The sequence below is a fragment of the Pectinophora gossypiella genome, chromosome 19 (genome assembly GCF_024362695.1).
Source record: "Pectinophora gossypiella chromosome 19, ilPecGoss1.1, whole genome shotgun sequence".
NCBI classification, from domain to species: Eukaryota; Metazoa; Arthropoda; class Insecta; order Lepidoptera; family Gelechiidae; genus Pectinophora; species Pectinophora gossypiella.
Genome location: NC_065422.1, coordinates 8,991,850 through 9,006,459, shown reverse-complemented (window position 1 = coordinate 9,006,459; position 14,610 = coordinate 8,991,850). Strand labels below are relative to the sequence as shown.

The 14,610-nt window shown below is 36.7% G+C and overlaps 1 protein-coding gene across 2 annotated transcripts in view; it reads right to left on the bottom strand.

Moving 5' to 3' along the window:
* The window catches only part of LOC126375659 (probable serine/threonine-protein kinase fhkE), a 64,008-nt gene that overhangs the window by 8,616 nt on the left and 40,782 nt on the right, over positions 1 to 14,610 (bottom strand). For both annotated transcript variants that reach the window (XM_050022714.1, XM_050022713.1), the window contains exon 5: positions 709 to 850. In XM_050022714.1, the coding sequence (XP_049878671.1) occupies positions 709 to 850 (142 nt within the window). The remainder of the gene's footprint in view (positions 1 to 708; positions 851 to 14,610) is intronic.

Genomic DNA, 14,610 nt, shown 5'->3' with positions numbered 1-14,610 from the left:
ACGCATAGTTTCCGCTCACGACAGAGCCACGGCAGATCTCAAGTTCACAATCAATGCACAAAGGTACATGATCTGACGTATAGACACCGTATAAAACACGGACTGATTTTACAGTATCGCGGGCTGCAGTGGTTGTCACACAGTGGTCCAACCATGAGCAGGTTTGGACAATTTAATTTTATGTTTCAAAAGATAATAATACTTAATTTTGTTACTACCTACCCGCCTTACTCGACACTTGTAAACAATTATAGTTGTTTTTTTTTATATAAGTACCTACCCTCTCTGCCTGTTCAACAGGTGACTATGTATAGTTTTTTTATGAGAATAAAGCTTCTTGAACTGTAATATTATTGGGAGTCATTTTATCGCGTCAAACTCAATTTTTCGTCGAGCTCTATGCGATACCGATATTTTTTTTTCATGATGATATCTCATAGAAAGTAAGAAAGTATTTTTGATCAAAAATTTTATTTTGGTGGTTTTGATACTCCTCAGCTCGGTCTTTTAAATATTGCACAGTCTGGAGAAGCTCATTCTTTCTACCAAGTGCGCCAGAGAAAGAACACCGATAAGATGGCCGAACGAAGTCACGTAGGTGCAAAGGCCTTAAGGCAGTACAAATAACCGAGCCTAGTAGAGAAAGAATCGCATGTAGTCACGATCCTCACACTGAGGGAATGGCTAGATAGAAGAAGAAGTAAGTACCTTCATATCGAGGTGCAGTATATTCTGGCGGTGCACGAACTCAATGCCCTCGCAGATCTGTCGCATGAACACCGTGCAAGCGCGTTCCGTCAGCACAAAGTCTTCATCGATGACTCTCTCGAACAGCTCCCCGCCCGTAATGCTGCGAACAAAGAGGCAGGTCCATATTTGAAAAGAGGTAGGTTAATATCTAAGCAATATAATAAATAGGTAGGTACGACTGTGGACGATGTGATTGGAATATTGAGAATTCGTTTCTTATTTATGCAATTCGTGAAAATGATGACAAGCTTATATTTGCCGCTTGTTTGTGACGAAAATAAAATATTTCATTACCAGCTAATTTTAAAAATACCTACCTAGCTACCTACCTATTAGTTTGACGACTGTAAAAACAAGTATGTTAGCATTATTTATCGTTGCCAAAAAACGACGTGTTGTCTTAATGACATGAAAGGCGGGAGCTGGGCTCTGTTGGCGCCAAAATTAGTCGTTCTTTTTAAATAGACGAGGTGATACCGGCAAGGTCGCCTTGCCTGTGCGGCCTCAACTGCTTTCTCTTTACATTCACAATGCGTCGTGTTGCGGAGAAATTGTGCAAATGTCGCATTTTATCTGTCTTTCGCCGTGTTCTCTAATTTTATTGTCGTAATTAATTGTTGGTACGGTCTTCCACTGAATTTTGTATCATCGAATTTTTTTTTTTTAACGACTCGTCCTATCGATACTAAAGTCCTTGCTTATTTGAAACGGTGCAGCGTGGTGGAGGATACTCATAAACAGATCTCTTTCGGCTTTCGGGGTGGTTTTATGTCCATATAAAACGCGTGCTTTGTTATGTTCAGGCTGTTTGCACCTAAGTAGGTGTCAACGGCCGTAACAGTTAAAAAACAATAAATAAATGTTTTTTCATCATTTTATTGCCAGTGTCTTACATAATAATTTTGTATCTGTGCCAAGTGTCATATGTTTTTCAAATATTTTCTTAAATGCGTTTCGTTGGTTGCTACACAGTTTTCCCGTTGATTCTTTCCGTAAAATAGACTGAATAAATATTGAGACAGCTGTGGCAATTAAAATACGCGTTCACTGATCATGATCGTCGGTAAATTAACTTTATTCTTTAATGGCTGTAAATTACGCTTCAGTAACAAGGTAATTTATAGACACAAGTGTATTTTATAGTAGGTAATTTCAGTAGAAAGGAAAAGTATAAGACGTTACGTTATTGCATTTTAGTTAGGTACCTACCTATCATCATTAGGGTTGATTTTTAAATAAAATTGGAACCGATTTCAAATTACTATAAAAAATTAAGGTAGTTTAACTGATTTCATATTATAGTGGTATTTTTAGGTGTCCTTAAAAAATATCTACTCTTATGGTAAATCTAGTTTTGAATATGGCATTACTAACTCAACAGTTTATGTAAAACAGTTGATATGTAAGAGGTGCCTACTACCTATAAAGAATTCAGTCCAATTAGTCTACTAATTATGCTAGCTAGCGAGGGTAGGTGTGGTGTAAAGGATTTTAGGTATATTTTTTGTTATGAATTTGATACTTTCCTAGGCAGTAGGTCAGACAACGGCACAAATGCAGTAATTAGGAACGAAATGATAAGCGATAAGATCGGGTGACCGTAATTTAATTTATCATTGAGCAACCGTCACGTACGTATTACCTACTACTTATAGGTAGTCTGCTACTACTGCACGGCCTCCGTGCTCCAATGAATAATCACCTTTCACCCTAAGGTTGCCTGGCAGAAATTGCTGTTTAGCAATAAGGCCGCCTATTGTGCTTATGTTTTATTCGTATGTTTATGTCCTTTGTATATGTTGTTGTGCTATAAAGTATTATTGATTGATTGATTGAAACAGATGTCTCGGGTCTAAGAAAAGCACTTGGGTCGATTCAATCCGATACGGTTCGATATTCGATACGAGGTGCGTGGACGTCTGTGTTTAGCCGAGATTCGCGCTCAACTCGGCAACCTCAGGCCTGGGGGGTTAAAATGGCCACTTTAAAGCAATTCATCTAAGAAAGCCATATTGCTATTTGACATTTGTTTGCATTGCGCAGTTACTTTTATATGCGCAAATGTCAAATTGCAATATTGCTTTCTTAGATGAATTGCTTTGATGTGGCCATTTTAACCCCCCTGTTGTTTTAAATTTTTGAACCGAGTGAGAGCCCCCAAGCGCTCTCCATTTTTCCGGTAAAGTAGTTAATACGTATCACACGTCTAATTTAAAAGTTCACAAATCATCAAATCGTGTTGGAATTAACATTCAATTTTAATTTGCTAACAAAGACTATCGGAATTTCACCTTGGCCTGTTTTCAAGCTGAAAATTGAACGCAGACGATAAAACTGAGATCAAAACACAGGATGCTTTTACAGATACTTAAATATTGGAGGCCTTTGTGTAAATGCCGATTGCTATAATAATTAACTAAGTGTTCAAAACTGCTTTTTCTTATGAAAATATTAAAATGATAACTACAGTTTTTACTGCCTACTATTAGAAAGAAAAGAATCGATCGACCTAATATCGACTGATATATCACTATGCTCATAAACATCACAACACTAGCTTACGTACTTAGACAGATCTGATTCTTATCGCGCATTGAGACGATTGTAAATTGGTATCTTCGCGGAATAAATCACAGAAACCACAAGTTATTTTATCTTAGCTTTCTTTTCTACATTTAATTATTTGAAAACACTCATTCTAAAATATTATACTATTTAAATATAATTAATAATTTGAACTAGTCGTTCTGTTTTAATATATGATTGTTACTTGCGGCTAGTGTAATGGGCACCTTTGCCCCCGGATTAGTCAGGGTCGGGCTTTTTGACGAGTGTAGTAGATAGCACACTGTCGTGTAATTTATTGTGCAAATTATTTTTGAGCAAATTATGTGTAAGTACATGATTTAAGAAATAACCGGGTGAGAGCCCTCAGCGTTCCCCATTTGTCCAGCCAAGTAGTTAATATATAGCATCTGCGTCTAATAAAGATTTAATAAATAAATAACTATCCTACTTACCTATATAAATTATCTTTTTAACTGATTGATAAAATGGTAGGTCCTGATATGATTCTAAGGAAATATAACGAAAAATCTATCCTATTTTTAAAACCCGTACATATACCCATATTTACAAACCCATATTTTAAGTATACAGGGTGTTATCGTATCGAATACTGAAATGGTTGTTTCAGCTCATGATTCTGAGTTAATATGAGATGGAATTTCTTGTCGGAAAATTCCTCCTATTCCCAGTCTTACCGAGTAGTATTTTAGTGTTTTATTTAATTATTTTCAGTTCCATGCTTTTGTGACGGAAAATTCCACTTGATATTATCAACTCAGAGTCATGGTCTTAATCACCTCTCAAAGCTTTTGTTACGATGTCACTAACACCCTGCATGTATACTTATCTAAGATAGTATATATACTTAGTATGAATTTTGTATTTAGAATTATAAACAATATCCATGACTTACATATAGGATACGCTAATAGAGTCTCAATAGATTAGTGCATTCGTCATATCCAAACGTGGGTTATAAACAACTACGTGTTATTTTCGTTTCGTTACGCAAATGGCGAAACTTTTGCGTAGGATCTTCCCGTTCCTGATTTAACTGGCCTACTACGGCTTTACTATCTGATTTTGTTTGTTTACATTTGCTTTTGGACTTTGCTCTACCTAGCTCTCTGGAGATTATAAGATCTGCACGTAACATAACATGCATCTCGCCTGTATCCTCAAATTGGTAGGCAGGAGTGTGTTGTATATACACCCACTCCTCGCCAGCTTATATTTAAGTATGCATATAAGTCCCATGTAAAACTGAAGGAACAGGGCGTTAGAAACAAGTATCTATGATCCAAACAATTAGAAAAGTAAAAAACATAGAACCTGGACACTACGATTGTCATGATCACTCATATTTTAAAAGAAGTTGAATTATCTGCAAGTAGATATCTCAATATCTAACATGAATATTAACTAGATTAAAATTAAAAGTTGCGAAACGATGGAATTTACTTATATGGACTATTAATTTACCTGCACTTTTATCGTTCAAGCAAATGGGCATATAATTTAAAAGTATTTTAATGATTTAAAATATTATTAAATAGAATTAATAGAAATTATTTATAATTGTAAATGTTAAACAAAATGTTAAACAACTAATTAATTAATTTTTAAAGTAAGTTAACAGAAAAGGCGGGAACGGAAGTGAGAATTACGCGGCGAGAAAAACAAATGAAGAACGGGGTTGGATTGGTTCCTCGACTTTTCTAGGAGACGTTGGTTGTGGAAAGAATTACGATGGAAATTAATAAATAGTTGATAAAATCACCCAATTACAGTGTTTTCTTGAAACGGTGTATGTCATGTAATCTGCGAACAAGGCTACCACTTTTAGATACCTAATGCTATTTTGCTGTGCCCAGTGTCCCAGTAATTCAGGATATTATACCGTGAGCTAAAATATTGGCTGGTTGGTTGTTTGTTTATATCGAAACGGACACATTTCTAAACTCAATGTTTTCAACTGAATTTAAATTTAGAACCTGAATGGCGACTGTCTGCGTCAGCTGATCCCTTCCCGCGCTTTTTGTTTTTCACGCCTCTGACGTCACTGTTCAATGGAAGCTTGTTTGTAAACAACGTCACAATTGGGTAGTTTCCTAGGTCAGAATTATGAAATTCTGATGACTAAATAAAGACAGATCTAGAGGTGACAAAAAACGTTTTTTTTTCCAATTTAACTTATGAATTTTAATCAAGAAAAATTTAAAAGTACCTAAGTGCGACATTTTGTCACAATTTTGTATGATGTCACAGATTGCTTTTTCAAAAAAATCCCATAGTAATTTTGTGTTTTGACGTGTAGTAAAAAGTTACTGATTTGACTAGGTGGAGACTAGTCTATTCTAAGTTTAAAATTACGATTACAGACTGGTTTTATATTAATTTATATTTGTCTATTTATTTTATAACAATGATAATATTATTTAAATACGGTTCATTTAATTTAATTTGAGATAACATAATAGTTTATTTATTTAATAGTTCATTTAATTTCATCATTTCGCGGCACACCCGGACACTTCATACAAACAACTTCATGTTACACAGACACCACACATTGACGTAATCGTACAAGCGCATGCTGTGTGTATGACGTTTGACGCCATACGATTCAAGTCTGAACTATGTTCGAAGGAGGGTGAGGTAAACCTGGCTCAGACGCTGCTGGAGAGCGGAGAGTTGTCGTTCTATACGTAGTATTATTCCTATGCCATGGGTATGTCTAGTGGAACTGGGAGACGAAGTTTCGGACGGCATTTATATTACCTACTTGGTCAAACGACAAATGGGGAACTCAGTGGTCTTTCAGCCAATAAAGCCGCTTGCCTAGTGGGTTCAATAAATGATTGGATAAATAACATTATAAGTAAGTATATGATAAAATTGCGGGTCAAAACCCCGTATATTGTTCATAATATTATAATTTATAAGTTGACCGCCGACAGATGGCGGCGAGCCAGAATCATGTTACGCGCCTCTGACGCCGTCTGACGCCAATCGGTGACCACACGTACGGTTACGAGCATTAATATGTATACACATTGGTACCATGTCACATTAACTTTTTTGACAAATTGAACTGTAAGTAGTAGGCTGAGCTGTAGGCCATCTACGGGGTCCACAGGTAGCGAATAGTGGAACGGCCATCAGATATGATGGTTAGCTGCGAATATAAAAATAAGCAGTCCCCGACCAAAGAGCGACAGGATTAGCAGAACGTAGTGGGTAGCTCACTGGGACGGGCTAACCTATAAAATGCCACTTAGGTTCTACGACGATCTTGTGACGTAGCGAGTAGGCGCCGCTACTTCAAAAGCACACCCCTGATGCCGGGCAGCAGCGGTATCAGTACTGGTTTGAGGCCGAGGAAATGGATTCTAGTAGGGTTCTAGCTAGAACATCACCGATTGTGAAATTGGTCGGTGTACTGCGGAACGGAAGGCGATTGGGGCAACCACCGTTCTACACGCCCTATCTATGGAGTAATGGCGATTACTTCACCGACAAGAGCGCAGCTCTTAAATAAAGAGAGAGAACTGTAAGTCTCACTAAATGTCAAATATGTTAGTGCGACAGAGTCCTAAATTGGGTACAATATATTGCTCATGACTGTACGTACACGCATATTTTATTAATTTGTTTATTTATATAATTAATACTATACTAATGCTACTGGAGCGACATTTCGTCGCTGATAACGCGAACTGACGTATCTGCATTTTTTGTAGAAACTGATTTACACCTTTTGCAATTGTCAATAAGACACAAATCACTTTAGCAAAAAATACAGATACGTGTCAGTTAGCAAAGTCAGCCATGATTTATACAGGGTGTCAGTGACATCGTAACGAAAACTTTGATGATTGAGCCCATGAGTCTAAGTTGATATCAAGTGGAATTTTGCCGTCGCAAAAGTATGGAACGGAAAATAATTTAAAAAACACTAAAATTTTCATGAATTTTCCGACAGGAAAATCCACTTGATATTAACTTAGAATCATGGTCTGAATCAACCCCCTTAGTATTCGTTACGATGTCACTAATACCCTGTAGGTATAACTCTTGTGAATCAACTAGATATCCACTCATATACGAACTCCTTGATTTGAGCGTCTAGATAGAGGTACCAACCTACTTAGGTACCTACGCGTGATGACAAGTTACGTAGGTACAACGACTTTTCATACGAAGTTCTAAGATGGATATGATGATGCTCATCCCAACGTCCATTTTAATGGTAAGTATAATTATAATGTTAACTCTAATTATTCCTATATAACATTATATACTTACTATTAAAATTAATGAGACTGACAGAGGTCAGGTCCGTAGCAGCTGTTTAGCTGCTATGTAAAAATGTGTTTACATACTTAATGTGTTTACCTACTTATTAGCACTTAGATACTCGTAGAAAATTAAATAAATTTAAAAAAATATATTCTTCTTCTTATCGTGTGAATTGTGAGGTGGAATACCAACCTCATCAACCCTGGTGTCAGGGTTATTATTCAAAAAATATTTGTCCATTTAAATACTAATCGCATGGTGGCCGTGGTGGCCGTAGCGCCGTATAAACCTCGGCACTCCATCTAAGGAGTACTTGACTGCGCCCGCGCTTGGTTTAGGAAGTAATGCGTCATAATCATCTGCCTATATTTAGAGCAACTGTGGCTACATCGCAATGACCTCTGCCTTTGACTTTAGTATAGTCACGCCAGTATTGGAATTGTGGTGGACAGAGCTACATACCTATTATCGTCAATAACATAACCCACAGCCACTTGATACCTATTCGTTCTAAGATAGATGTGCTGAATCGCCCAAATAGTGCGCATTTGCGACGCACAGAAATGTATTTTTTTTGTTTAATTTTCCCGAGATATGGCAAGCAAAGGAGCATAGCTGTATAGCCTAGTCAGGTGAGATTTTTCTTTACGTAATTTCGAAAGGCCGAAGCCATATAATAAAAAATACATAAAGTCCTGCTTAGCGCTTGCCTCTCTCTTCGAAGTCGCAGGTTCGATTCCAGCCAAACCAACCAATGATTGTCGAATTTGTTTTCGAATTCATGTTTGGATCATAAATGATTATCACGAGCTTAGCGGTGAAGGAAAACACCGCAAGGAATTCCACTTTTATTTTCGGGGGTATGTGACTTAACCTGTATTGGCCTGGTTGGAAGGTCAGACAGTCCGCTTCTGTAAAAAACCGGACCTGTCAAATCTTCAGGTTAGGTAAGCGGACCTTGTGAAAAACGGGATAATGCTAGGGAGATGATGAAGATGCTTTCCTGCTTGGGATGAAAGCTAACTCACTAAAGTTTTGACAAAATTTGAATTCAGAACTAAATAAGAGGTTCACTTCATTGTTGTTTTGTTTTGATTCCCGCCTGAACAACACAACAATAAAGTACTTAACTCTGAATTCTGATACACGATAAAATCGATAAATTTAATAATTCATGGACATTCATTTGTATTCGGGAAAACGATGTATGCCGATGGACATTAACTGTGAAGAAAATAGATGCATTTTGAAAATAAAACAATCCGCTCATTTCTTTTATAAATTAAGCTAACAAGGAAATCGAACTCAAAGATAATAATTTGACCGTAATCAAAACGTACTTATTTATCCTTGTTTGTCATCATAGAAACACAACTGTCATCGTCTTGTCGTGATATTTTATTAGCTTAGTCAATGCCAGAATTGAATCCCTTCCTGAAACTGAAGCGCTATTTAAATCAGGCGTTAAATTAGTCTGTGATTGAAAAATTACTGTTGAGATTTTGAACTTTGTACTTTGAATTTTTCTTCTATTCCGTGGTAAGGAACCCAAAACACATTATGTGTCAGCAACAGTATTTTTATCTATGTATGTATGTGTGTATTATTTATGTTTTCTGTCCTTGTTGGCAGGAAATGACCAAAAAGTTAAACAAGGTATCTATAACGGTGTAGTGTGGTAAAAAAGTCAGATATATACTACCTACTTACACAGTTTTGAATTGTGAATTGAACTGTGGTAAGTACATAGGACATTGACGATTCAAAGTGTAATAACTATGTTACCTAATGAATAAAGATATTTTTGAGTTGAGCCCCTTATTAAGTATATGGGACTTACACATAGCTAGCGAGAAAAGGGTGTACTGTATACCTCTGCCTACCCCTTCGGGGATGCAGGCGTGATACTATGTCATGTTATTTTTTTTCTCAATCACTTTTATCTATTGTTGCTTCGAAATAGACGTATTCAAAATCTTCCAACTATATAAAAAAAAAATACTTTTCAAAATCGAATAACTACAGGAACCTTATCTGCTAGATACCAAAGAACATCCCTAATTATACTCATAAATAAACAAACATCGATAAAAACCGGCAACAAAACAAGTAATAAGTACCTTTAAAAAAAACAAGATAAAATTCCTTCCATAGTTATACTGATTGTCAAAAATGTGAAAGTCGAAGGAGTGAGTCATTTGGAACGGTATCGTTGTTCGAATTTCGAACATTTCGAAGTACTGTTGTACTTACATGAGTGTTCGTACATTAGCGCATTGCGGTTTACTTGTTTCCATGAGGACGAGTCATGCAATCTACATTCTACTACTTTGTGTTACTCGTCTCAGACACATCAATTTGTAGATAATAGACTATTTGACAACCTAGTCAAATGAGATTCTTTTTACAAATCGTCATGACGAAAGTTTTCTTTGGAGTTTGTATGGATAATATGGATATACAGTCCTTTGACGTCATCAATAAAAGCGGTCAAATGTCGTAAGTACTCATTGTTACTTAATTCATAAATAAAATTTGATAATAAGTCGAAAAGTAAAATGAGATTGAGTTTTGGTCATCTTAGAATGGCTTTTATTTCTAGAATATTTTATATTTTATCTTTGACCCAGTCGAGCACCCATTCGTGTAGCGATTCTATTCGATATCAGAAGAGGCTCCAAGTTAAGTATCGTATGATAACTAATAGTTATACTTACCTAAATATTAGAGAGTCGTCTTTTTTGCGGTTTCATACAAATTCCTTCGTTGAATTACTGCTCTGTGTGCAGCCAACATAAAAGCTGTTTGGCTGGTATCCATTGTAGGCTTAAGCTTCTTTGAAGCATAAACGATAACAATCATACAGCCTTGAAGAGAATCATTCAAGAATTTAATGTAATTTCCGTCACACGAAGCTATTTTCATTTTGTCATAGGAATGTACATGATTGTTCTCAGTAGCCAAGAGAATTGAACTGAGCAGACGGAAAATATTTGCGCGTAAGACGATAAAATTAAATGATTTTAATGCAAGTGAACTCATGCTCGTAATTTCTATTAAGTAACAATGTAAGAGCCAAAAACTGTGTTAAAAATCTTAGATTTTTTGTAGGTAGGTATTAAAATTATACGATAGATCAGCTTGTGGTTTATTAGCGACTCGCCTGCCTTCATACGATTTTCACTAAATTATGAATACCCTATCTTATAGTTGAAGAAATGCAGACCATAACAGTGAAAATCGCATGCAATTTCCTTCAGTGTTTCCCGAGATAAACCCGAACATACAAGACAGACTGCCTTTTATACTATTATGTATTGTTATGATGCTTTTGACCGCAGATCATATACTATAGACACAATAATTGAATGGTGATGTATTTATAATCGAACTTTTTCGTTGCAGGCTGCACGTATGGAAATCATAAGTGTCTGAATAATAAGAAACGTAATTTTCATCTAAACATATCGGTCGTAAATCTTGATACTTACACATTGCTTCTAAATTATTCCGCGTAGTAGATTAAAACCTATACTTCCAGAATCAATCGTGACATTGACCCGTAAACAAAACAAGATCAAAGCTTTACGTCTGACGTCACTTGGAGCAAAATTTCCACTAAAATTACGATACTAACTTTGGCCTTAACCCACATTTCTGTCAAGCAAAATTCATAGTTTAATAAACTAGAATGACTCATTGAAAATTGGAATGTTATGCAGAATGTACGAAATTAGAATGCATTCCGATTCCAAGACTAATTGTGGAGTTGTGATGCGTGCGCGCTGGTGATTCAAGAAGATTAACGCTCGTACTCCCACGGAACGTGTCGCGGACTATAGTGTAATGTGGTCTGGAGACGCATGTGCGGTATCTAAATGCGTATATAAACGTGTGTAACTGTCCGTTATGGATATTGACACGTTTTCAGTAGCTGTCGTGCTTATATCCGAACGGAAGGCGGGAGGGGGGGGAAGTTTTATTTCACTTTTTGTAGGTACCTAGGTTGGTTTGCCTTAAATGGCATTAATTGCAAATGGGGAGCGCGCGCACTCGCCCGGTACAAAAATCTAAGACAACAGGCCGGTGGGTGCCCTATGAGGAAATTTCCAGGCTACACCCCCAAAAGTACTATACAGATTTGCCTTCGTTTAACCAATTAATTTCGTGAATAACAGACATCATCATGCATCGTTTATCAAATCAAAATCAAATCAAATATACTTTATTGCACAGAACTAAAATCATATCTTATCTCGGTGGTTTATCTTTGTTTTTGGGTATAAATTATGACCCTGTTATTACACCCAGGCACAACACATGTTCCACATATTATTCTGATCAAAATATCAAGCAACAATTTTATTTATAATGCCTCTGACGTTACATTATAATTTTAATAATCATGTAACCCGAGCAATGATAAAATATGTAATTAATTATTAAGTTGAATCTGAACAGCGCCATCTATATTTCTTTGGGGAACGTAGCATGGAAAGTCCCTCATTGGACGGGAACCGCTAATAACCTTCGCGGGTTCTGTAAAAAATCGGACCTGTCAAATCTTCAGGTTAGGTAAAGCGGACCCTGTGAACAACGGGATAATGCTAGGCAGATGATGGTTATCGCGCGCGTTATGTATTTTCATCCCCTTTTCGAACTGGATGCAGAAATATAAAATAAAAAAGGTACTCACAGTTCGAGCACGATACATATAACCTACCCCAATCTAGTTCTCTCCAGCGTATCACTCAAAACTAGGAACATTTACCGCACTAACGATCCAAGACTGATTAATACTGTAAACATATTCTAAGCTAATTACGTTATGTAATATTTAATGGACAAAAGTGAAATTCCTAATGAATGTCTTGTAGGCGTGTTTGCACCTGTCGACGTCGTCACAAAATGAAGTCGCCTGTCAACGACCTCATTTATGTACCTGGACTATTCACTAAACTAAATATAAAACACTATATCTGCATAAAATCACGGCTGTAATCTTTAAAGAGGTGGACAAAGCCACAAGTGATCAGAAAACACCTTGTAGCCATTTGATGATGGATTAATAATAATGTTCACACCCTTTACGCGAGTATATTACAGGCTTAATGCATTTCTTTTGCGCAGAGCTAGAAGTTTCAACGAGGCTTCCAGTAACGGGGATATTGACCTCTTTAGCACAAGCACAACCACTGTGAAAAGACTACTGACACAAGGCTATTTTAACACCATCACTTAGTAAATTGCATAGATAAACTGGTACTGTTTGTGATTGTTATTGTTTCTGTTATTGACGCATGTTTGAAATTTATTTTATTATTAACTTTCTTTTTACCCACGACGGAACGGAGCAGGTATTATGCGTTTAGGGTGAGAGATGTTTGTGTGCGTTTGTGCAAAGAAATGTTATTAATTATCTTCTAAACTAATAATCCGATTTTGATACGGTTTTCAATAACGGGTTTGTGTTTGATGAGTTCATGTTATTAGACAGGTGTCATGTCTGTAACTCACTAGGGGGCGCCACAATATTAGAGTTTAGAGTCAATATTATTCGAAACGCCTCTTCAATTTATAATAGCAATTTATTTGCAATAGTTTTTATTAGTTAATTGTTTCTGACAGGCGTTTTTTTTTTCGGTTCCATTGATTACACGTAATTACGTCGAACACGGTGCTGTTTCATTGCTACCTAAATCCCTTAAAAATCAGTAAAAAGGCATATCAGGCATATTCATGGTCCTTCGAGCCAGATTTCAGAGAAGATCACAATCAATAAATTGTAGATAATACGAAGTGATTGGCGAAGATTAAAGAAAAATCAAGATCGACTATAAGTGGCACGTGGATTGTGTGGTCAAGTGAATCAAATTCATCCAATTAATCCTCATTTAATTCATAAACTTGAACCCATCACTCAATAATCAGGTAGTATTAAGTAAACAGCCTCCGTGGTCTAGTGGTTAGAGCGTTAGGCTCACGATCTGGTGGTCCGGGTTCGATTCCCGATGGGGACATTGTCGAAATCACTTTGTGAGACTATCCTTTGTTTGGTAAGGACTTTTCAGGCTTGAATCACCTGATTGTCCGAAAAAGTAAGATGATTCCGTGCTTCGGAGGGCACGTTAAGCCGTTGGTCCCGGCTATTAGCCGTAAAAATACCTCCACCAACCCGCAGTGGAGCAGCGTGGTGGAGTATGCTCCATACCCCCTCCGGTTGATTGAAGGGAGGCCTGTGCCCAGCAGTGGGACGTATATAGGCAGTTTATGTATGTTATGTATTAAGTAAAGCAAAGTGTTGTTAATTACGGTTAGTATAATTTTAATTACATTTATTACCCACGACGGAACGGAGCAGGTATATGCGTTTAGGGTGAGAGATGTTTGTGTGTGCGTTTGTGCAAAGTAATGTTACCACCTATCTTTTAAACTAATGATCCGATTTTGAGGCGGTTTTCAATAACGGGATTGTGTTTGATGAGTTCATGTTCTTAGACAGGTGTCATGGCTGTAACTCACTAGGGGGTGCCACAATATTAGTGCAAAACAATGTTGCAATATAATCAAAACGAAATGTCCGATTACAATAAATTCTGTTTTCGGCAATGTGTACGTGGTAGCTTATTGCATGTTCCCAAATAATATAAAAATTACGTCTTTCTAGAGGGTGCTACAATATTAGTGAAAAATAGTATTGCAATAATATTAAAACGAATTGTCCAATTTCAATGGTGCATGGTCTAAGATAAGTCTTATGATATTAACTCACTAGGAGGCGCTGCTATATTAGTGTGAAACGTCCGTCGGGGGCTGCCATTAACCCAGCTAAAGTTTTTCTAGTGACGTGAATACAATTATTGAAGAATAATTGTAGATGTTTAACGACGACATAAAATACACTTATGAGTATGATTAAATTTCTGTTGAAATTTCATATAGAAAAGGCAGCCCCCGACGGATATTCCTCGGTTATGTATTATGGTAAAA